Source organism: Macaca fascicularis, chromosome 18, assembly GCF_037993035.2.
Source record: "Macaca fascicularis isolate 582-1 chromosome 18, T2T-MFA8v1.1".
In the NCBI taxonomy this organism is placed as follows: domain Eukaryota; kingdom Metazoa; phylum Chordata; class Mammalia; order Primates; family Cercopithecidae; genus Macaca; species Macaca fascicularis.
The window spans coordinates 55,696,698-55,723,085 of record NC_088392.1 but is presented as its reverse complement, the minus strand read 5'-3'; the positions used below and the strand labels follow the sequence as shown (position 1 = coordinate 55,723,085).

General features: G+C 33.7%; 1 protein-coding gene across 10 annotated transcripts in view; it reads right to left on the bottom strand.

The window, feature by feature from the left end:
* The window catches only part of NOL4 (nucleolar protein 4), a 390,355-nt gene that overhangs the window by 284,521 nt on the left and 79,446 nt on the right, over positions 1-26,388 (bottom strand). For 4 of the 10 annotated variants that reach the window (XM_074022191.1, XM_065533935.2, XM_045378140.3 and 1 more), the window contains exons 2-3: positions 16,327-16,476; positions 15,309-15,349 (exon numbers count right to left, since the gene is read on the bottom strand). Coding sequence is in view for 5 of the 10 variants with exons in the window: in XM_045378145.3 (XP_045234080.1) it covers positions 15,309-15,371; positions 16,327-16,476 (213 nt within the window). In the remaining 5 variants the exon portion in view is untranslated. Of the gene's footprint in view, positions 1-7,687; positions 7,766-15,308; positions 15,372-16,326; positions 16,477-26,388 lie in introns of those variants that run through there. The other 6 variants (XM_005586932.5, XM_005586933.5, XM_005586934.5 and 3 more) reach the window with 3 other exon arrangements.

Sequence of the window (26,388 nt, the reverse complement as noted above, 5' to 3'; positions counted from 1 at the left end):
ACCAATCCTCTTCTAACTTGAGACCTATGCTAAGTACCTCTATGACCCTTACCCTAATGAAAGGCCTGTTCTCATTTGCTGGGAATGAATGTTTGAAATGTTAAATCAACTTTAAATAGATATTCATAAATGGTGATAACACTCAGGGACAGGTCCCTCAAGGCAGCCCATTTATCGAAGTCCTAATATCTTTCTTGCAATATGTAATAGCAGTTGCAAATAAAACCTAGAAGGAACAGAAATTTAAAAATATTTTGATTCAGATACTAAAAACACTATTCTACTATATTACAATTAACTATGTAAAATGCTATAATCGTTCATAAACGTCATAAATGTCTTAGACCCAGTTTTCCAATGTGACTACTCTGTTTCCAGATGGAAACTGGATTTTGAATATACAGAGGTACAGAACATTTTCTAGAATATTGGTGATAACAATATTTCACTTGAAAATGTATTCTTAAAAACATTTTTATATTTCAGAAAGACAAAGAGTATTTCCTTAGAATTTGTTTATGAACACAGAAACACTGTCCCTTGATAGTGATAAGATGCAAACTTTAAAGAATGGATATTAGCCTTGATCCATCTTAACTAAGCACTAAAAAAATCACAACTTCCATCTGACAATTCACATATTAAGTATATAGCTCACAACAGAAATGAACATGCAAAGGATGAACTAGAAAATGGCCATATTGAACTTTATAAACTAATGACCTAACATTATTTATCAAGTAAATAATTATGGGTAATATATTTCTTACAAATGTTGTTTTCTATGAATCTAGACTTGTTTTCTTATGCTTATATAATGTTATACTTTTCACTGTGGTTTTACTACCATTATTTTAGCAAATGGTTAAAACAGATTTTCCAATAACTTTTTGATAAATTGGTTGACTGCTATAAAGAGACGAAATGAATTGTCATTGTTACACAGCACAGGGCAAAGTAAAATGCTGGAAGTCAAACATGGATTTCCTAAATACTGGTCTATTTCTGTAAATTTAATGGACGATGAGTGGCTTATCCAACAGACAAGGCAAATGCTAAGGGCCCAGGGAAAGCAAACAAACAAACAAAAATTTCAAGAAACCCAACGTACCAAAATGTCATCACAGAAAAAACCAGTGCTTGTTAAACTATCTTCAACTTGAGTCATGGGAAAGATTTGTTACTATTATTATCTTTTACCTTGAATTCAGAGAGAAGGAAGGAAGAAACTAGCCAGGCAAATAGAGCAAAGAGTCCTCAGCAGAATTTCTGCTCTAAAAGAGCAGCCTGGAAGATCAGGCTGCAGACATAGATAAGGAAGCAAGTTCCAGCACAAAGAGGGAGCCTCCTGTGTAATTAGCAAGTTTCACATGCATACAGTGGGTCCCAGTAAGCACTGTGGGCCCTAGTGAGCACATTCCTTTCCACATCCTTTTTTGGATAAGGCAGCTAGAAGCTTGCATGAAGCTGGTGCCTGCAGCTGCACCAATAGAAAGAACTACCTTGGGCCAGTCACATCAACCATGGCCAGGCACATCACCTAAGCTGGAGTGGAGTAGCATAGTAATAGTTCCCTGCAACCTCAAAGTCATGGGCTCAAGCAAGCCTCCTGCCTCAGCCTCCTTGACTAGCTGGGACTACAGGTACACTCTACCACGCACAACTAATTTTTAAAATTTTGCCTACCTGCCTCCCACTTAGCACATGCACAGTGGGGGAAAAGATAAGCAACATGGACTAACTTAGGCTAAGGACCTGCCAAAAAGGTTGGGGTGAGGACTGCCAGAGAGTCACACCCTATGCAAATGACAAACCTAGTCCTAATAGGATTTTTTACACCCTATGTAGATGAAATACTCCCTCCCCACTAACTTGCTTATAAAAACCCTTGCATTTCCCTGAAGAACGGCAACCCTTTTCCTGGGACTCCTCTCTGCAGCAGAGAGCTGTTCTCATTCTTTTGCCTATTAAATTTCTGCTCTAACCTCACCCTTGGTATGTCCATGTTCTTGATTTCCTCGGCAGTGAGACAAAGAATTTCAGTGTCACCCCAGACAATGAGGCCATTTCAGAATTATCTATGGTTGTGGAGTGGGGGAATTGTGGCACAAGGTAAATTTTTCATAACTTACCACTTCTGAAGGCCTTAATTCATTTGTGTATTGGGGAACATTGATAGTGTTTTCAGTGGAAGTATTACAGTCTAAGTCCAGCAGGACTGGAATTCATCGGTAATACAGAAAATAATAGATTAAATTATTTCCATAAATTAGAAGTAGAAATGACCTCTACCATCCAAAAAGTATAGTAATACTTCCATATAAAAGTAATTTAACCACAGCATCTTTTGATGGACTGACCAATAAAATCAGCCTCTGGAGCAATAACAGCACAACATTAGTGATCCAGTGACAAACTTATCCACCTGTAAAAAGCTCAATGATCAAGTTCTATAAAGGGCATGGTTTCCTATCTTCCATCTGTAGGTTATAAAAAAAATGACAAGCAAACTCTTTGGGAATACCTTACTGAAAATCTCATGGACAAATATACTTGTCTACTTGCCAATGTCCTGCCTTTCTGAAGAAAAAAAATGGTACTTTAAAAAGTCCTACAACTATAAGGCCAAATACTGGTCATTCCTGAGTATCACTAGCCTTCACCTTAACACAATGCAGTTAAGGTAAACATACAAGTTATCCAAAAATCTGAAATTTTAAAAGCAACCACAAGCAAACTAATTTGCAAAACTCATCTTGTAAATTCAATAATGTATAATACTAAAGTTTTCTTACATTTTCCTTTTTAGTATCAGAGTCTTCAGAAATAAATTACCTTTCCAACTTGGATCTGAAGTAACAAAGTTAGAAAAATTGAAGAAGTTAATTAATCAAAAAAATTTAATAACAAATTGTTGTTTTGCTCTATTTTTTCAGACTATGTTTCGTTAAGTATGTAAGTTTATCTCCTTAACTAAGCCATAAAATAGTTCAAATTAAGAGAAAAAATAACGGAAAATAATTTTAAAACATGGGGAATCTGACCATGTCTTCTTTTCTCAGTCCCAAGTATCCTTCCTCTCTAATTACAACAATGTTTCCTTTCTAAGGTATTCAATAAAAAGGGTTTCTAACTATTCAGTTTGTATTATACATACACCTGCAAACCTCCGGTTCTTGAAATGGTAGAGAATTTGCAATCCTTAAAATTAAGATTCCCATTAATTACATGACAATTATTTGTTTTGGCTGCATTACATGGAAGAAAATGTCACCAAGCAATCTATTGTCACCAAGCAATCTGATTGTTTTCCATTAATTGAGAACTTAGTAAATGGATTATGCTGAATCAGAACTTTACATGAGTTTCATCATTTAATCCTCACAACAATCCCACGAATAGATTACCATGATCACTGTCACGATCTCTGTGTAACAGATGAGAGAGCTAAGCTTCAGAGAGGTTGTGTATTTTGTCAACTATGTACAAGAGATAGGACTCACCTGCTATTGCGGTTTCAAAGTCTATCACTTTAACCACTGTTTTATAGCCACTCCTAGTTATCAGTATTGAAAAAAGATAGAGACTGTTTCCTCCATAAAGAGCTGGGATATTAACCTCACAGCATAGGTTAATTATTCCAAAATGTTTATAATGTTCCCTGGTGTGAAGTTCTTTATAAGTGTAAAATGCTCTAACCAGTTTGTGGTGACCTTTCTGAATACAAGGGTCAGTCAAGCACTCTGTACCTTGTCTCAGGTTACAAAGTTCCACAAGAACAAGTCAGACTATGGAGCAACAACACAGAGCTCTGCCTTGAAAAAAATTAACAGGCCATCTGTTCCATTCCAGCAAAACTGATGACTAAAATGATGGCTTTGTGACAATGCTATAATATTTTAGCAGCCAGTCAGCAAATGCGTTGGACTTCCACTTTTAATGAAATTTATGAGAGGAATGTAAATAACTGCCTCTCCCTAAAGGAATAAGACATCTAATTGTAAGAAGAAATTCACCAGCAGAGAAGCCATTCTTGGTCTAAGATTTGAAGCTAATGTGCAAGCTGAAATAAAGCCATCACATAACATTGGCAAATCACGAGTAGAAACAATCATTTTATAAAGCAAACAAACAAAAATAAGCTAATCAAAAGATTTATCAACCAAAATTATACAATTTTAACCTAAATTCTCTTGTGTAATTAAAAAAATGATTAGTGTTCCTAAATATCAGTAATTTGAAAATGTAACTGGGTGCTTTGGTATATTGTGCTCCTTTTCAGACACAGAGCTTTTGAGCAAACAATACCTAATATAATCACACAAATTCTTAAAATCACCTTTCTCCACCTTTTGTTTTTAAAATGAATTTAGAGAACAGAATAATGCCTTTATTTACTAGAATAAATATACGAACACCATAGTTTTTGCCAAATATCGAACTGTATATTTCTAAAAGAATTTGCCCTTGAGGTCAAACTTCTGACATTTTCTCTTATGAATATCCTGGGGATCATGGATAAAGAATAAACTAGAAATAATCTCCTAGTGAAATTTGTTTATCTTACTATATTTGAGAAAATTTGTATCACAAACCCTCTGCAATATATATAACTGGATAATTAAGATATAGAAAATTTATTTGTAAAACATAAGATTAAAATTAAATTGAACAGATCCTACAAATCCAAATTAAAAACCCATATGTCCTGATTCATAAACATATAGAACACCGAACTCCAGCAAGGCCTCTATCTCAGGAAAAGAAATCTAGGCTCTATGCGTATCTCCAATTCAAGGAACAGCTCTCTGTCTTTTTCTGTTTTATATATTGAATGCCTTTGCATTTAGGACTTTAAAAAGTATGCAACCACTGTCACATTTGAGCCCAAGTGGAATATAATGTGATGACTTACATTAGCTATGACTTTGATAATTTTCTAGATGTGTTACAAAATTGAAATGCTCAGACACTACTTTTCTTTTCTATTAAAATAAATTTTTTAACCCACTTGTCCATGAAAAAGGATTAACAGTGTACATCATTGTACTACTGCAGAGGAAATAATTAATTTGCAGAGATATGTAAGGAAACAGTCTTGCAAAGATAAAGACATTTTTTCAACTACATATTTATTTATCCAGCAAATAACTATTGAATGCATAGGCACCATAATTACCACTGAATACTACCCAATATGTTTCTACAGCACTAATGTGACTGGACATATCAAATTCTTGGAATTATCTATTGGTAATTGTTTGATTAGTTTCAAAGCAACTCTGAAAAAGGCTTTAATCAGGACTCAACAAGAAAATTCACAGATAAAAAGTTCTTGTCTAGCAACAATGAGTTAGACAAAAGACAGACATACTGGCCTGCCTAAACAAATTTGTAATCACTGTATCTCTCAAAATTTTTTGCTTGGGAACACTAACTACTCATCTATCTATAGACAGAGTATCTATCTGACCTTTCAACATCTGTTAAAGACCAAAAGAATTCCTGTGCCTAAATGATGTTTCCAATAGCAAAACCAGGAAACTGCCAGATTTGCACAACCACCCCTAAATCCCCATGCTCCCTGGTGGAGGATTATCATGTTTTCTTTGAGTTCCTATCAATCCTGCAGTACTGTTTGTTTTGCTATGACTCTGGGAGTATTAGCATTACTCTAATGCACATTTGTAGAAAAGCACTGCCCACATTTTCTTTTTCTCCCTTCTTCTCTGATCATGTTTTCCCTCAGTCTTCACACCCATTCATCTACCCTTGCCTTTTTTACCTAGTTGAGATGGCTGATCTAGTCCAGTCAGGAGGATCTGGGTTGATTTTTAAATAGGATTAAGTTTGCTAGATAAAATATAAGACACCTAATTCAGTTTTAGTTCTAGATAAACATACAATATTGGAGCCAAACATATTAAAACTATTGTTTATCTGAAATTCAAATATAACTGGTCATCCTGTGGGTGTTAAATCTAGCAACCTTAAAGAGTATATTTATCTAATATGAATGAAAATATTGGTTTGAGTCTGAAGGTAATTTTAACTTTGGAAAAAATTGTTATGTCAGGAAAATCTAAGGCTATGCCAAGAGCAGAAGTGATAGGGTAGGTGGCAGTGATTACTGGGGAGTCTGCAGGCAGCTTGAAATCATAGTGCCCATCTAAAGCAAGGCTTTCCAGCATTCTATATCAACAGCACAGGTATACATATATTTCACATCATAAGCTAGCACATATCCACACTCATAAAATCAAACTGATCATTTCTATTCTCTTCTCTACTTCATTTTTTAAAAGTGATCACAGCCCAATAAATTAACTTGATGAGTCACAAGTGGATTATGGTATCTAATGGAAAAAAAAACCCAAAAAACCAAAAAACAAAAAACACCAGTCTAAAGCAGAGGAATGCACTCTGTTCATCCAAAGTTATTTTGTAGTGCTAAGAATTTGATGAGTATGTGGTCAAATTTAAAATAAAAGTAGGCAAATCTGAAGAAGGTATAAAGCAGGCAGGAGTATTTTTAGATAGTTCAAGTCAGTTTTTCAGACAGATAAAAACAATTTGGAGATTTGAGGCAAATGCATTCAACACAGAGCAAAAGAAATGAAAAGTGAATGTGGTACAGAGGTAGGAAGTGAGTATTCTCCAAAGATAGGGAAATGGTACAAGTGCTAGACCAGAGGCAAAAACAGCTTAAAAGAAGGCAAAGCATTTCACTATATGATATAAAGAAACTAGAGGAGGAAAACATATACAGGTAGCAGCATTCTAGGGCACCATCAGATGAATTTGGTATTACATCAGTATACATTAGTAGACTGAAGTGTAATCAAGCAGAAAATAGAATGTGGTTTATGTTAAATTATAATTAATTTTCGTTGGAAACTTGTTTTGCTTTATTGATTATATTTCAAATTCAGATATATTGATATTCACGAAAGAGCTTTATTTTATTATTTTAGCCTTTTATAATGATTAACATATTTAATCTGGAACCTTATTTACAATAATTAAAATAGCCATCCACTGAGTAAATGAAACCATTTCAAAAAAGAAATAGTCAAACTGGAGATGTATCCCTAAACTTGTGGGTGCTATTTTTCTGTCACTTCTTTTTATTTTATTTTATTTTACTTTTATTTTTTTAGAGACAGAGACTCACTCTGGCACTCAGGCTGCAGTGCAATGGCATGATCATGGCTCACTGCAGCCTCAAACTCCTGGGCAGGTGATCACCCACCTCAGCCTCCTGAGCATCTAGGACTAGAGGCATGCTCCACCATGCTCAGCTAATTTTTTTTATTTTTATTTTTTGTAGAGATAGCATCCAGCTATGTGTCTCAGGCTGGTCTCAAACTCCTGGTCTCAAGCAATTCTCCCATCTTAGCCTCTGAAAGCACTGAGATCACAGGCATGCACCACCACATTTGGCTATGTTATTTCTCATGATTGAATATTTGGCTGCTAAGGAAGAGATTGTCAAAACAGAGAATTCTTATATTAGATGAAAAAATAAGCAGATGGGCAATGAAAAATATCTTTTTCATACAGGTTCACTAATAGTAAAATAAAGAGAATTCCTAAATATTGCATTAAATAAGATAACTCAGCAAAGTCATTGTTTATAGAATTACTTGTGACATGAAGAATTACATTAAAATACACAATTACTTACATGGGAGTGTGGAAAACCTCTTCCTGTCTTGATTTTTCCTGAAGAGTATGTGTAATATGATACATTTTTATTTCCTTTGGGCCCTAGGGGAGAACCACAAAGAATGCCACTTTTCTGGTCTAGAGTTCATCGGCATGTTCACACCCTCCTAGGCTGCTATTGCAACTCCCTTGTTAAAGTTTACCTTTCTTACACACTGCTGGTCAGTGGGGAGCCAGCAATTCTTTTTGAATGCATATCCAAGAATACAGTTGCTGTAGCCGCTCAAAGCAGGCAATCATTAGCCACGTTAGGGAGACAGAGAAAGATGGCGAAGATTTCACTTCATTCTGTTAGGGACTCCAGTAATTTGCATATCCTTCATGTATTTATGCAGGCAAAGTGCAGAATCTGTGAGATGATGACAGTGCACTCTGGATGCAGAATTAGTTGTCTGAATTATTGAATTGCTCGATAACTGGCAAATAAGAAACATATTTTTCAAAGGTACCAAGTAGAGAACTGGCTATGTGGTTTCTTTTATAAAATGTCTCTCAACTGGGAGTGTTTACCGTTCTCACTAGGTGATTTTACAAATAGAGAACAAGAAGGCGTTTTGGTTATCACAGTATCTGGGGGTTGGTGATGCTGAAAATTAACATATTATGGGATATTAAAAGGCCTGGAGTACTTGGGACAATGCTATTTGTCTGCCCCTAAGGCCTATATAGCCCAATTGAGAGACAACGCTTTAGACTATATCAATGATTAGACACTAATGAATATATCTGACCAAATATACCATGTCTATGTGTTATCTATTGATGAGAAAAAGCACAGAAAGATAGAAATTTCCTGTTCCAAATTCCAAATTCTCAAAAGAAGCAACTAGGTTACCGACTCAGTTTCTTTCGGAATTCACCCGTAACCAAGAAACTCAAATAGAGCTGAGGAAAGTGTTCACTGTGAGAGGACATTCCCAGGAAATTGAGGGTGGGGGGAGAATGGGGAGAAGAAGAGAGATAAATGGATAAAAATAGGTAAAAGCTGGCTCTTATCATAAGACAACTAAGTCTGCTGCTCATAAAGCTAGTGAATAATATTCTCAAATTTATGAGAAAATCATGAATGAAGACATGGGTGGGTGTTATCCATAGGTCACTAAGGAGCATAGTAGACAAAAAAAAGAAGTTAGCTTTTGATTACCTGGTTAATAGGGGGGGAAAAGCAATTTAGAACATCTGTTACCCCCAAAACCACTCCATATTAAAAGAAAAAACCCATCTTTCTAGTCACCACATTATTGTAATATCTATAATTTTTGAAGTTCGAAGCAATTATTATATTAAAACTTTACCTATATTATTTATGGCCCTAAAAACAACCTTACAAAATAATAACATGCCAACATCACACATGCAGAACTTACACTATGGGATTTAAACTCAAGTCTAGCTGGCATCAAAGCTGGCCCATTCTCTCTCCACAATCTCATGCCAGTCTCCTATGTCTTACATCTCCTTGCCATTATCTTCTATGCAAATTCATTACCTATATAGTAATTTATACAGGCACATACATACAGACACTTTAAGAAATTTGGTCATTTTAATTTTTTTTACACTATCAGACTAGCAAGGAAAACAAACCTCTTGATCTGAGTGAGAATCACCCACTAGGAGGCATTAACCAGCTACTTTTTAAAGCCGCATTGGCTCCTTTTCACCACTAGGGAGCACTAAAGTAGTAATTTACTAGGCTGTCATAAAGAGCTAATGAAGTTTCTCCAAAAGGTAAATTATATTTCAAAGAATATTCACTGGGATATTATAATTTAATATAAAAATTATTGATGATGTGGTGTATGACATTAGCTGATGATAAACTTCTTTGGATAAGCTCTTACATCATTTTTTTTGTCTACACTACCAAGAAGACAGCTTCTGAATCTTAAAGATTTGCAGTATTACTCTGGCCACTGCAATGAGCAACTACACCTATATGAGATATAATTCAATTTTAATAAATGACAATAAGCTATTCTTTTGTTTTAGGATTGCTAGTTGATAAATTTAATTATCATGACGATTTATTTTTAACTGTTTCCTTCTGAGATGTTGTACACATCTGACAGTAATCTGAATAATATTCAGTAGCTGTAGTTAATATTTAGAAATCACTTGTGTAAAATCTATATATGTTTGTGTGGATATAGGGTGTGTGTGTATGTGTGTAACTAATAAATAAACCAATGTGAAAAGTAATGTGTTTATATTCTACCTCAAATGTGAGGTAGTATATCTATCTATATATCTATCTATCTATATATTGTTCTCTATATACATGAGAATATATATAGAGAGATAGATCTACATCTTTGTATATTTATATCTCTATAGATACATAGAGATATATCTACATATGTATATATAGATATGTATCTATATATCTAATAGACATATATGTATATATAGAGAAAAAGAGACAGATGGATACATATGTCTATATAGATACAAACAGATATAGAAAGATATAGATCAATTTATCTATAGATAGCTATAGATATATCTAGATATTTTACATTTATATAGAGAGATATAAATCAAAATAACCTAATAAAATTATCTGTAAAATACCTACATTTGAGTGCTATTTTATACTGCTAAACTCTCTAAGGTAAACTAGCTATAAAATACAATTCTAGATCACAGATCTATTGTGTAACAGTGTAAATTATTAATGAGTTCAATATTGGACAAAGTCTACCAAAAATTTGGACTTGGAATACTTCATTTTAAGTTTTTTCTATCTCTGTTAGACATTCAGAACAGCAGCTTATTTAAGGTACTCTAGTTTGTAATAATAAAATGCGGAAAAAACAATGGATCTGCATTAAAAAGGCAGGAACCTATATTTGTCTGTTGTGTTATTTTGCCTTAATTTTATTTCTACATTAAAGAATTTGGCTACAGAAATGAAATTAAGTTCTGAGCCTGATAGAGATTTTCTTCGCCCCTTTGCTTCAAAGACAACCTATACTTGTGCTTAGATCTGTGGCAAGAAAGGGAAAAATTCAAAAGAGTAAAAAGAAGTGAAAGAGACTCAAACACACAGTATTTTTATATTCTATGAGTGAATCATGTCTAGAGAGCATTTTTTTCTGAGAAATGTATGTAATTCTCAGTTTTTCATTTAATAACATTAATTTATTTCGAAATATACTCTAACATTTTTAAATATTTTGAATAAATATAGTTCCCCTTTTTTGGAAAATAAAGATTTTTCTATGGAGTTTGCTGAGACTTCTTCCTCATCTTGATGACATGGTTCTTAACTTTTAACTGGCAAACACATACCAAACGCTATTAGGTGTGATGCCACATTAGGACTCATATAAAAATCAGGGCTGGGTGCGATGGCTCATGCCTGTAATCCCAGCACTTTGGGAGGCCAAGGCAGGCAGATCACCTGAGGTCAGGAGTTTGAGACCAGCCTGACCAACATGGTAAAACCCCGTCTCTACTAAAAATACAAAAAAAAAAAAAAAATTAACCATGCATGGTGGTGAATGCCTGTAATTCCAACAATTTGGGAAGCTGAGGCAGAAGAATCACTTGAACCTGGGAGGCGGAGGTTGCAGTGAGCTGAGATCATGGTATTTCACTCCAGTGTGGGCAACAAGAGTAAAACTCTGTCTCAAAAAATAAAAATAAAAAAAATCAGGCAGGTCCTGTTCTAAATGGGAGGTCAACAGATTGCTCTATGCCAATGACTCACATTTTCTTTCTATCTTACTCCTGACTTGAGTTAAATTTAGCTACAGATGAGAGACAGAAGCATGTATGTTAAATGATCATATAAAGTATCAATGACTGCTAGCAACTTAAGTGATTCTCCACCTTCTCTTGCCTAATGATATTTGAATTTTATATAAAGATACAGGGGTCAACGGTTTAACCCAAATAGATTGAGTTCTAATTGTAAAACTTGAGGCACTATGACACAGAAGAAAAATGTGCTTGGGACCAAAGCCTTCTTGGCATGAATCACAAATGTATATAGATAAACCCCTATTTTAACACTGTTAAGATCTGCAAACTCTACAAACTCTGTTTTAGACTATAGAATTACATAATATATGTGAGTGAATTGTGGCCTATGCACAAAGAGGTTAAATGTATTGTTCAGAATTCTTGAATTTGACTTTAGTGCTATTTTTCCACACCAAGATGGCTGCAAATTTGGTTCATTAGTCCCATTATAAGTTGACAAAAATTCTGAGAATTTTTGCGTGACAAACTAGCAGAAACTGGTGCAAGTTAGAATATTCTATTTAGCAATAGAGACAGTGAACCAATAGATATTCACTAAAAGAACTAGGCAAAAAATAATGCTAACTAGAGTTTTAAGGTTATGTGTCCTAGATATGACAGAATAAAGATTTTCTTTGTTAATCTTCAGAGTAAGGCTGTAGAGATTCCACACGAATATGTTACTATTCTACAGCATATCTCTGGAAAGGAATATTCCATTCATATTAAAAGCATTTTTTTTTAAAAAAAGAGCCAATTTTATTTTTTCCGCAAAATTAATTTGAAATTAGTTTAACAGATTTAATCTTTGGGAAAAGCAAATGAAATAACTGAAACTCTCACAAATTTCATCTGGCAGGACAGCTCCTAAACACAAGAACTCTGGCCTTTCCTCATGCTTTCTTATAAACCCAAACTGTGGACTTTCAGGGATAGTGACACCTACAGGAAGCACCAAAAAAATGCCTGCAAGAAAAGTTATTACTATTCCTGTCTACCAACACAGAGGCATCAGAGCGGGCCTAGGAAATTAGATCCGTAATTGTAATTAGGGTAAATGATAGAGCTATGCTAATTTTGCTGCCTGTCCTTCTACATGAAACATGAGTAGTGATTGGACAAAGAAGGAGAGAAATAACACCAATCACAAGTTTACTATATGCCAAGCACTTTACACACAGTAACTCATTCATTTTAGCACACAATGTGTATCATTATCCACCATATAAAGAAAAAGAGTAAATAATTTGCCAAAAGTGGTACAGATACGAAATGAGTGTTAGATTTGAAATTTGAAACTGCGTTAGTCTGGCTTCCAGCCTATTTCCTTTTAGCTATAGCATATGTTCTCCACTCCTGACTTGAATGTAATTATTGGCAGTTATATATATGAGTAATACATGTAAGTTTACAATATCATACTGTGAGTTGTGTGTGTGTGTATGTGTTTATGCACAGATATATGCAGACTGTTTTCTCTATTGATAACACTGACTTTCCCTCTTAGTTCCTGGATTTCTACCAGTTAGTCTTATTGTATCAAGAAAGAGCTCTGAAACTTAACCCTTTGATTAGTCCCTAATTTAAGAAATGTGTCTGAACTCGCTTACCCTGTGATATAATACAATTGATAAAAGAAAACCAGAAAACAGTGATGTATTCACAGAAGATGAAGTTTTGGCAGAATTTGAGAAGAGTTACAAACTAGAAGACAAAACAGGATCTCAAGTTATTTTTATAATGTCACATCATTAATTTTGAAGTGACTTTCCAAATTGCTAACCACATCTGCATTCAGATTCTATTTTTTAGTAAAAGGATATATTTTAAGTTCAAACATGAGTGATATTGAATGGTCCTACCTCTTCTCCATTTTGTTCATGTAGATAACCAAGAGTAGACTATAGACAAATATATTGAAAGAAACACATTCAATGTACCAGTAAGTTAATACATACACAGATACAAATGTAGAAAAGAGACCTAAGAGTCACTATAATTCAATAACGACTGAAAAAATAATCATGATAGCCTTTACATATTCCTCAAATGTGTCATTTTGTGTGGGATTTTCAAGAGCTCATGAGAAATAATATATATACCCTCCAATTTTAGCTAAAGTCAAATCAGATTGCAATACAGTTTAAGTTTTATAAATGCCTAGATATTTCAAGGAATGATATACTGCAGATAGAAAAACCAAATGCATTCAAAAGTTAATCCAATATTAAAGGACCACCATTTCCTGCAGAATGAAAACATAGAAAGATTTGCAAAAAGGCAAAGTAAATAAAATGACCACTAGATCTATTGATAATATTGTTAAGACAATATGATACACTTTAATATGATTAGTTGTATAAGTATGGTTTCTTGGCCATGTAGGAAAAAGGAGAAAAAGAAGGTCAATAAACATAATCATTATGCATGCTCTATAAGCTAATGTTTAAGAATTAGAAAGAACTCCTAAACTTAATGGGAACCATTATAATTGCAATAGTTATCTAGCTAATCCTACCTATGACTAGCCAAATTCAGCATTAGTATTAAGAATTAAAGTCTGGCCCAACAGTCTATGGCCTTAATAGCACTAAACCATTCTATTTCAAATTACATTTTAGTTTTATGCCCCATTAATTGAACACTTTCATCACATTTTAACATTAGACTTAAATTCATTGTAGAGTCGTATGCACAGTTTCACTGGCACTGCAAGCAGTTCTATATTTTGTTTCTTTCCTACAATGAATTATTACTGCATAAAAAGGAAATGTTTCCCAATTAGAATTCTACTTAGAGAGATCAGAGGGAAAAAGTTTAGGCCAAAAAGAACCTTCACGTATTAGGAAAAGGTGACAACACTTTAGATGTGCAAATAAAAACTTGGGAAAAGAGAGGATATTCAAATAAGATATTCTCAAGAGGGATTAGATGAGGTTTCAGATTCTGGATATACTTTCAAAGGTTGTATCCCTACCCCAAAATGTAGAAAATGTCTTCCAAATATTAATTCAAAATTGTGTATACTGGAAACATGTTTATCAATTTATTGCAAGTGTTTAGCATGCATAATGGCAATGGATCAGATTCTCTACATTTCATTTAAGAAAACACGGGGCAAGAGATTTGGATTTAAATCACTGACTCATTTTGCATTTTGATTAAAGGTCTATAATAAATGCATTTCAAAGATTAAATTATTTTAAATTGCTTTTGGCACCTAAACAGATTTGACTTCCACACTGCTATTGACAATGAAACCACTTGATTTTTTCTTGTTATTTTGGTTTTTGTTTTTATTCATTTAATACAACTGAAATTATGGATCCCTAGCAAAGTCCTTTTACAAAGTCCTATCGAGTTCAGGTAGCTATTTCATGAAAATGCATTATTATAAGATTACACAGTTAGTGATATTAGTAGATCAATATACATTTCTTTTTTTCCTATTACTGTCCAGAGGAATAACCCTGGCTTAGGAGACAGGCAAAATGAGTATGTTCAGTAATGTTAGTCTATATAAAAATATCTCAAGAAGCTAGGCCATTATCATTAGTCATGATAAGAATGTCTCCTGGAATGTGTAAGTCAAAAGAAAGTTTATGTGGCAGATTTATGTAAGGAAACTTACAATAGTGCCTGCCCACAAACCATGCAATTTGGAAACAGCCAAGAAACAAAACCATAGAGAAGGAGGGATAAATACAACATGTATTAGGGGTTATTATGCAACTACAAAGATTCAATATGACCCTGGCAATATAGCAAAAAATAGTTATGAAAAAGAAGCTATTTCTTATGCTCAGTAGCTAATTTTCAAACATAGGTACCTGTATTTGAAACTTTGAGCATTTCACACATTTTTCTGTATCTGAAAAAAAAATGGATCCAGACTGATATTGTATATCAATATAGCTGAAAACAGTTAATATAAAGGTAGCCAAAAGCAAAATTCAATAAGAATTCTCAAAAAGGATATTATTCTCATTGCTGACAAAGTAATTCGGATGTACATTTCGCTCATATAGGAGAAGAATAATTTACTGTTCAATTTTCCTAGACAGGATGAAATATCTATAGTAATATGATTTTATAAAGTTTTTAAATAAAAAGCTAGATTAAAGTGTCTAGATCAAACTGTAGGTATAATTAGAAACTCTAGAAATAATATATTACTCCATTTTGACAAAATATATTTCGATATCTAACAGTTAATTAAATCTGCTTTTTGCAAAATTTATGACAAAAACATCATATACTTCCATTTTTAAACTTTCAAGGGCATTCGATCTATTAAAATAACACATATCTTTTAATAGTCTATCCTAGAAAATTAAGAAATACATACCCTTCAGGATAAATATATTGAATATAAGGTGACATAAGAAAATTACACAAAATGTTCTTACTCATTTTATTATTACTATGAACTAGAAAATACCTAAACATATTAATATGATTTGATGGAAAATAAATGTTGATAGTAGTGGTAGTATAAAAGTTCTTATGTTCCAGTCCACAATTCTTATGCTATGACTCACTGAATATATAATATTCATAATATAATATATAATATATGTTCCCATTTGTGGGTATTTGATTGGGACTACCACATATTACACATTTTTAAAAGCAACAACATGAAAATTCTAGAGACAGTTTTAAATTATATGAATAGATTAGTGAACATACAGCCAAAATAATTATAGTTTAAATGTTGGGCAAGACCATCATATGGCCTAATTTATGTTGAAGATAGAATATTCATAATTATCAAAACCATTTAAACAAGGATACGTAATATCAAGTCTCAAAATGCATGCTCTTTTTTTTTCTTTTTTAACTTACTGCTTTGTAAGTTCTCTTTTGTCCAGCATGTTTCCGAATTTGTTCTCCATTTGGCCCCGTTTCCACATGCATCGAATAAATAATGTCAAAGAAATCTTCAACCACAGCTACCCGTCGTAAAGACAGCTTCTCATCTACCCCTACGCCATCCTGGAAACAAAACAACAACAAAAACACATAAGATTAATAAACCAATTTGCATTTAATAAATAAATTGATTAAAACAAAATGTTTTTATAACCTCAACAAAATCGTCTATATAGGAAATATCAAAAATTCATGAATGAATATTTCACTATTTTATGCATTGCTTACATACAGAACTTGAAGAAACATGAGAGAAGACATTTGGCATAGTTAATATTGAATAAATCATGCTTACCCACAAATTCCATCTTTTAAGTTTTTATAATGACTTATTTGTTGCCATCAGTACAACTTTCTTAAATTATGTTAAAATATATTTTAAGGCCCAGTAATTTTTTATTGTAATAATTAAATTCTAGACATGTATTAATTCACCCAAACAATATTGAGTTGCTGGGTGCTGGAAGCTGTAATTTGAGAAATGAAAAAATGATACAGAGTTATCCTAGGTTATTGTATAACGTAGGAAAGAAAACATATTTACTATGCTATCAGTATTGGTCTAAAGAACTATATGTGGTCAAGGTTAAAAACATGAGCGCTACAAATTATCTGTGTGAAATTTAGATCTTCTACTTGGAAGCAGCATATTTTGTGCAAATCACTTAAACTTCTCTAAATTTCAGTTTTTCTCTCCTGTAAAATAAAGAGCCCACTACACAGAACTATTGTAAGAATTAAATGAAATGATACATTTAAAGGATGTAATCCAATCTTTGCCATATAATGAATGCTCAGTAAATGGTGGCTCTTGTCATTTTCAGGACCATGATAAAAAGTATGCAAAGTACTATAGGAATTAAGAGAAAATATCACCTTCTGTTGAAGTAGATTCCAGGAAGAAGTATAATTTAACATAGGTTGGAGTTGGAACCAGGCAAAAGCCATTTTGCTGAGAAGTACAACAAAGAACAAAGAGTTTTCATGGATAATAGAGAGGAATAAGAAACAAATAGAAAAATAGAATGAAATAATAAAGTTAATCTTACATGGCTGCAACATGAAAGGGCTTCCTGCTTGCAAACACACACACACATACACACATACACTCACACATACACACACTTCTTATTTGGACCCTGTGATATAATTTGAAGTAGTATAACATAACCATTATCCCCAGCATACACCACAAGAGAATGATTAATCTGAGCAAAATCATTATGCAGTGAAATGGCAAGAGTTTATTGGAACAGTAACCCCAGTAGACTGAGCTCACTGCATAACCAAAAGTAAGTCACTTGGTGCTTTTTGTTAGTTTGTTGTTATTTATTTATTTATTTTTCTGACTTAATGTAGGCCTTGTAAGTAGTGGTAGCTGAAGCAACATATTCAAACAACTATAAATAGGAAATCACATGTTAGGTCAAACAGCTAAAAACACAATTTCATATGCCTCCTCCTGACCTATTCCCTATACCTGAGAGAATAACCACCTTTCCTAGGCTGAAAACTCAAATTCTAACTCTATCCACTAGTAAAACCACCCATAAAACTTTCTCTTCTTTGTTCCTAGTCATAAAATTTATAGTCTCCAGCAAATGAACTGAGAGGGTTCCTTTGCTGGAAAACCAAAAATTGTATAATCTTTTACACTTAGTCTGTATTTATTGTTTATGGCAATAAATATATATTTGCCCTTTAATTCACATGTTCACTGATTTACCTAGCTAAACCCTCAATTGTGAGTGATGTGGGGATCACAGCCTATTAACTCATTTTATCAGTAAGTATTCAACAAGGTATTACTTAGATACCTGGTATTACCCAGATATTACTAAACCCTCTGCTAGTAGCTGGACTTATCAAGATGTGTAAGACAGATAATCGAGCATTTATGAAGCTTACAGTTTAATGCAGAAAATAGGCATTAAAGAAATGATTGCTAGAGTAGCATATTAATTTTTTATGGATTCTCTAACAAGTTACTAAAAAGTGAGTGGTTTTCAAAAAGAGAACTTTATTTTCTCATAATCCTGGAGGTCGGAAGTCCAAAATCAAAATGTCCACAGAGCTATACTCTTTCTGGAAGCTCTAGGAGAGAATCCATTCTTTGCTTCTTCCAGCTTCTGGTGCTTGACAGCATTTCATGGCTTGAGGTTGCATTATATTACAATTGTCTCTTCTGTGTATCCCTCCTCTGTGTTTTTCTCTCTGGTAAGGACCCTTATGATGAGATTTAGAGCCTAATCAGATAATCCAAAGAAATCTTCTCAAGATGCTTAATAATATCTACAAAGGTCCTTATAGCAAACAAGATAATGTTTACAAGTGTCAAGAATTAGGACTTTGTATCTTAGGGTGGCCATTATTCAACCAACTACAAATGGGTATGAGTTAGAGCACAGGAGATACAAATTGTGCCATAGGAGCATATATTTGACATGTTTCACAATCACTTATTAACAGTCAACATTGTCTCAAGAAATTGGAAGTTCAGTGTTTGTCAAGATAATATTAAAATCACATTATTTAGGGAGGAAAATGGTCTATTATCTTTCTGTCATGTGGACCTGTTTACTCTCAACTATGAGTTAAGCACAATACACACCTGCACTCTATAAGTAAAAATCAAAAATGCCTTCAGAGGTTAGGTCTACTATATAAATCAGCCAAATATCATGGGTTAGACAGTAAGGTGTAATTAAGTCATTTGGAAACTGGAAGAAATATATTTAATGAGCTTAGAATTCAACAAACCCAAAGTTGGAAAATTGCAAAAAAAAAAAAAAAAGAAAGGAAAAGTAAATAGACACAGTACAGTAGAAATTAAAACCAAAGACAAAAATCGTGAAAGCACCAGGAGATAAAAGACCCATCACATATAAGTTAACCCCAAATACAATTAACTTCTCCAAAGAAACAAAGGAGGTCAGAATGCAACGGGATGACATATTCAAATTGCTAAATGTAAAAAACTGTCAACCAGGAATCTTATAGCCAAAGAAACCTATCTTTCAAAAATTAAGGTGATGGCCGGGTGCAGTGACTCACACATGTAATCCCAGCAATGTGGGAGGCAGAGACGAGCAGATCACCTGAGGTCAGGAGTTCGAGACCAGCCTGGCCAACATGGAGAAAATCCATCTGTACTAAAAATACAAAATTAGCTGGGTGTAGTGATGCATGCCTGTAATCCCACCTACTTGGGAGGCTGAGGCAGAAGAATTGCTTGAACCCTGGAGGCGGAGGTTATGGTGAGCCAAGATCACACCATTGCACTCTAGCTTGGGCAACAAGAGCAAAACTCTGTCTAAAAAAAAAAAAGAAAAGAGAAAAGAAAAGTGTAATACACCATCCCGGATAAACAAAACTGAGAGAATTCAATGCTAGTAGACATAACATACAATAATGCTAAAGGAATTTCTTCGGGCTGAAGGTAAATGACATCAGACAGTAATTCAAATTCACATGAAAATATCCAGAGCACCAGTAACACACTTGACAATAACAGAGAAAAGGGGCAGAAACAAAGGTGTATTGGAGTTTGGAGTAAGGAAATGATACCTTATGGTGATGCAGATCCACACAGAGAGAGAAAGAGAACCAAAAAGGTCAAATAAGAAAGTTGGCCAGGCTCGGTGGCTCAGGCCTGTAATTCGAGCACTTTGGGAGGCTGAGGCGGGTGGATCACGAGGTCAGGAGTTCAAGACCAGCCTGGCCAATATGGTGAAACCCCGTCTCTACTAAAAAATACAAAAGTTACCTGGGCATGGTGGCATGCACCTGTAGTCCCAGCTACTCAAGAGGCTGAGGCAGGAGAATCGCTTGAACCTGGGAGGCGGAGCTTGCAGTGAGCTGAGATCATACCACTGCACTCCAGTCTGAGCCACAGAGTGACACTTCATCTCAAAAAAAAAAAAAAATATATATATATATATATATACTTTTCTACTTTCTTCCCTCAGCTTCTTTAAAAGACATAAGATTACAAACAGCAATAGTTATGAAAATATATTGTTGTATTTCAACATATATAGATGTTTTACTTGTGTGTCAGTTTTATGACTTATCAACCATATAAAAAAATATGTATCAGTCATAGAACAAAAAAGTGGGGAAAAAATAGAGCTATATCAGGATACAAAATTAATGTGCAAAAATCACAAGCATTCTTATACACCAGTAACAGACAAACAGAGAGCCAAATCAGGAATGAACTTCCATTCACAATTGCTTCAAAGAGAATAAAATACCTAGGAATCCAACTTACAAGGGATGTAAAGGACCTCTTCAAGGAGAACTACAAACCACTGCTCAGTGAAATAAAAGAGGACACAAACAAATGGAAGAACATACCATGCTCATGGATAGGAAGAATCAATATTGTGAAAATGGCCATACTGCCCAAGGTAATTAATAGATTCAATGCCATCCCCATCAAGCTACCAATGAGTTTCTTCACAGAATTGGAAAAAACTGCTTTAAAGTTCATATGGAACCAAAAAAGAGCCCGCATCTCCAAGACAATCCTAAGTCAAAAGAACAAAGCTGGAGGCATCACGCCACCTGACTTCAAACTATACTACAAGGCTACAGTAACCAAAACAGCATGGTACTGGTACCAAAACAGAGATACAGACCAATGGAACAGAACAGAGTCCTCAGAAATAATACCACACATCTACAGCCATCTGATCTTTGACAAACCTGACAAAAACAAGAAATGGGGAAAGGATTCCCTATTTAATAAATGGTGCTGGGAAAATTGGCTAGCCATAAGTAGAAAGCTGAAACTGGATCCTTTCCTTACTCCTTATACGAAAATTAATTCAAGATGGATTAGAGACTTAAATGTTAGACCTAATACCATAAAAATCCTAGAGGAAAACCTAGGTAGTACCATTCAGGACATAGGCATGGGCAAAGACTTCATGTCTAAAACACCAAAAGCACGGCAGCAAAAGCCAAAATTGACAAATGGGATCTCATTAAACTAACGAGCTTCTGCACAGCAAAAGAAACTACCATCAGAGTGTACAGGCAACCTACAGAATGGGAGAATATTTTTGCAATCTACTCATCTGACAAAGGGCTAATATCCAGAACCTACAAAGAACTCAAACAAATTTACAAGAAAAAAACAAACCCCATCAAAAAGTGGGCAAAGGATATGAACAGACATTTCTCAAAAGAAGACATTCATACAGCCAACAGACACATGAAAAAATGCTCATCATCACTGGCCATCAGAGAAATGCAAATCAAAACCACAATGAGATACCATCTCACACCAGTTAGAATGGCGATCATTAAAAAGTCAGGAAACAACAGGTGCTGGAGAGGATGTGGAGAAATAGGAACACTTTTACACTGTTGGTGGGATTGTAAACTAGTTCAACCATTATGGAAAACAGTATGGCGATTCCTCAAGGATCTAGAACTAGATGTACCATATGACCCAGCCATCCCATTACTGGGTATATACCCAAAGGATTATAAATTATGCTGCTATAAAGACACATGCACACGTATGTTTATTGCAGCACTGTTCACAATAGCAAAGACTTGGAATCAACCCAAATGTCCATCAGTGACAGATTGGATTAAGAAAATGTGGCACATATACACCATGGAATACTATGCAGCCATCAAAAAGGATGAGTTCGTGTCCTTTGTAGGGACATGGATGCAGCTGGAAACCATCATTCTCAGCAAACTATCACAAGAACAGAAAACCAAACACCGCATGTTCTCACTCATAGGTGGGAACTGAACAATGAGATCACTTGGACTCAGGAAGGGGAACATCACACACAGGGGCCTATCATGGGGAGGGGGAAGTGGGGAGGGATTGCATTGGGAGTTATACCTGATGTAAATGAGGAGTTGATGGGTGCAGCACACCAACATGGCACAAGTATACATATGTAACAAACCTGCACGTTATGCACATGTACCCTACAACTTTAAGTATAATAATAATAAATAAATTAAAAAAAAAATAGAGCTATATAAAATTAAAATTTCTTTACTTGGTTGTAACCAAAATACTATATATCTGAAGTAGATTCTGATAATTTCAAATGTATATTGTATGCTCCAGAGCAACCACTAAAATATAATTTTAAAATACAATTAAAAAATAAAGAGACTCATTTCATAGTAATAAAAGGTTCAATTCACCAGACAGACAAAACAGCAATCAACATATATGGACCCAATAAGAGACTCCAAGTGACATACACACACAGACACACACACACACACACACACACACACACACATTGATGAAGCAAAAACTAACAGGATTAAAGGGAGAAATAGACAATTCAACAATAATAGCTGGAAACTTAAAAGCTCACCTTCAAAAGTAGAACAATTAGGCAGAAGATATATAAGGAAATAGAAGACTTAAACAATACTTAAAAGTTTTAAAAAACTAATAGACATACATAGAACACTCTACAAAACAGTAACACACTTTTCATGAGAGATCTCATGCTATCATAAAACAAGCCTCAGTAAATTTAAGGGATTGAAAATATATTTACATGTTTTATGACCAAAATGGAATTAAATTAGAAATTAGTGACACAAGGATATTTGGGAAAACTACAAATATAAAGAAATTAAACAACATACTTCTGAAAACTAATTGGTCAGAGAAATCCAAAGGAAAGCTAGAAATACTTTGAGATGAATGAAACCAAGGACACAACACGCTCAAATCAGTGCTAAATGCCTATATTAAAAAACAAGAAAAATTTCAAATCAGACTTATGTTTTCACCTTAGTAACCAGAAAAAGAGCAAACTAAAATCAAGTAGAAGGGAGAAAATATGTAAAAAACTGAGGAGAAGCAAATGAAATGGAGAGTAGAAAACAATGGACAAAATCAGCAAAACCAAAAAGCAATATGTGAAAACAACTTTTTAAATGACAAAGTTTAAGCTCTTCTTATATAAAAATGTAAAAAGAGGAGGGAAGGGAAAACTCAAATTACTAAAATTAGGAATAAAAGAAGGATCATTATTGACCTTACAAAAATTAAAAAAAAAATCACACAAAATAATAAACATGTGTATGTCAACAGATTACAATAAGTAATATAAAATTAACAATTCCTAGAAAGACTTAAATTACTGAAAATGGCTGACAAAAAAATATATAGGCCTATCACAAGTATAAAGACAAAATTAGTAACTAAAAAAGCTTTTCACACACAGAAAAAGCCCAGGCCCAGATGGCTTCACTGAACCAAACATTCAAAGAATCAATGGAATTCATCACAAACTCTTTTAAAGCAATAGGTGACAAAACACTTCCCAAATTATCCAATGAGGTCAGTATTATCTTGATACCAAAGATACCAAATGTATCACCGGATAAAAAAGATATACAAAACAATATATTTTATGAATATAGAGACAAAAATCCTCAATAAAATACTAGCAAATCAAATCCAACCACATTTACAAGTTATTATATACCACAATCAAGTAGGATTATTCCAGAAATGCAAGGTTAGTTTAATACAATGAAAGGAATTAATGTAATATATCATATTAATACAATAAAGGACACAAGCATATTATTGTTTCCATAGATGCAGGAAAAAAAATCATTTGACAAAAGCCAACATACTTCCCTGACAAAAATTCTAAGTAAATTAGGAATAGAAAGGAATTTCTTCAACTTCATAAGGAACATCTACAAAAACCTCCCATAACTAACATCTTATTTAATTGTGAGAGACTGAATGCTTTCCTCCTAAAAATAAAAGCCACTCAAGTATGTGTGCTCTAGCCACATCTATTTAACATCACACTGTGAATCTAGCCAGGAAAATTAATCAGGCAAAAGACAGAAAATACAACAAATTGGAAAGGAAGAAGTAAAAATATCTTTGTAGATGCTTTGTGTGTCACAAATGACATGATCCCATATATAGAAAATTCTAAGGAATCCATTAAAAAACTGTTAGAACTAATAAATGAGTTCAAGTCACTATTAAAAATCAATTGTAGTTTTTATTAGCAATGAACAATCTGAAAATGAAAAAGGAAAAATAATTTCTTTTATGAAGGTTTCAAAACACTAAAATATTTAGGAATAAATTTAGATATAAAGTTTAAAAAGTGTAAGATATACACTGAACATTATAAAACATTGCTGAATATATTTCAAATGAGCTAAATAAACTGAAATACACCTTACATTTATAGAGTAGAAGACAATATTGTTAAGATGGCAGTACTTCAAACATTATTTTTCAGGATCATTGCAATCACTACCAAAATTCCAAATAGCTTTTCATGAAAATTGACAAGTTGGCCTTAAAATTTATATGTAAATTCAAAGAAACGAGATTAGACAAAATAGCCATTAAAAAAAAGAAATTTGGAGTTCACACACTTCTTAATTTCAAAGTTTACCACACTAAAGTCTTTATTAGATAGTGTGGCATTGGCATGTGAATTGATATATAGATCAGTGGAATAAAATTGAGACTTCAGAAATAAAGCCTTCCATTTATTCAATTCATCTTCAAAAGACATGTCAAAACAATGCAGTAGGAAAAGAATTTAACAAATAATTCCAGGACAACTATATACCCAAATGAAAATGAATAGTCAGGTCCCAACCTCAACACATACATAAAAATTACATTAAATTAAATGATCAATGTAAATGTAAGAGCTAAAACTAAAAATTTGTACAAGGTTACCTAGAAATAAATGTTTGTAACCTTGGGTAAGGCAAAGTCCTCATAACCACCAAAATTAAAAGCAACAAAAGGAAAAATTATAGATTGAACTACATAAATATTTAAAATGTTTATACGATGCAAATAATAGCATCAAAAAGTGAAATGACATCTCATACAAATGGAAGAAAATATTTGGAAATCATATATCTAATAAAGGACTTACATCCATAATATATGAAAACACAACTCAATAATAGAAAGTCAAATAACCCAATTTAAAAACTGCTAAAGAATCTGAACAGACATTTCTCCAAAAAGATGTTTAAATGATAAACAAACACAAGAAAAAATGCTCAATATAATTCGTGATTAGATAAATGCAAATCAAAATAACAATGAAACACTACTTCACATGCACTAGGATTGCTATATTAAAAAATAGCAAGTATTGGCAAGGATCTGGAAAAATTGGAATCCTCATACATTGCTGGTGGGAATGCAAAATAATGCAGTTGCTTTGAAAACAGATTCGTAATAACAAAAAGTTAAACACAGACTTACCAGATGACTTGGTAAGCCAAAATCATGTATATATGAAATATATATATACACACACACACACACACACAAACACACACATTCAAAAGGAGTAAGTTCACCCAAAGTATATTATACATAAATATTAATAGCAGCATATTTGTAATATCCAAAAAGTGGGAACTCAAATGTCCCTGAACTGAAAAATGTATAAGGAAAATGTGGCATAACCATACAAAGGACTATCTTTCTACCATAAAAAGAAATGAAGTACTGATTCACCCATGGATAAACCTTGAAGACATTAAGTTTCATGAAAGAGGCCAGACATAAAAGACCACATATTGTATGATTTGATTTATATGAAATGTAGAAAATAGGCAAATGTATGTAGATAGAAATGGGGCCAGATGCAGTGGCTCATGCCTGTAATCCCAGTGCTTTGGGAGGCTGGGGAAGGTGGATCTCTTGAGCCCAAGAGTTTGAGACATAGTGAGACCCTCATCGCTACAAAAATATAAATAAATTGGCCGGGCATGGTGACACATGCCTGTAGTCCTAGCAGCTCAGGAGGCTGAGGTTGTAGGATCACTTGAGCCCATGAGGTTGAGATTGCAGTGAGTCACGATTGTGCCCCTGCATTTCAGCCTTGGCAACAGATTGAGGTACTATCTCAAAACAATAAAAATAAAAATAATGAAATTAGTTTATTGTTTATTTAGAAC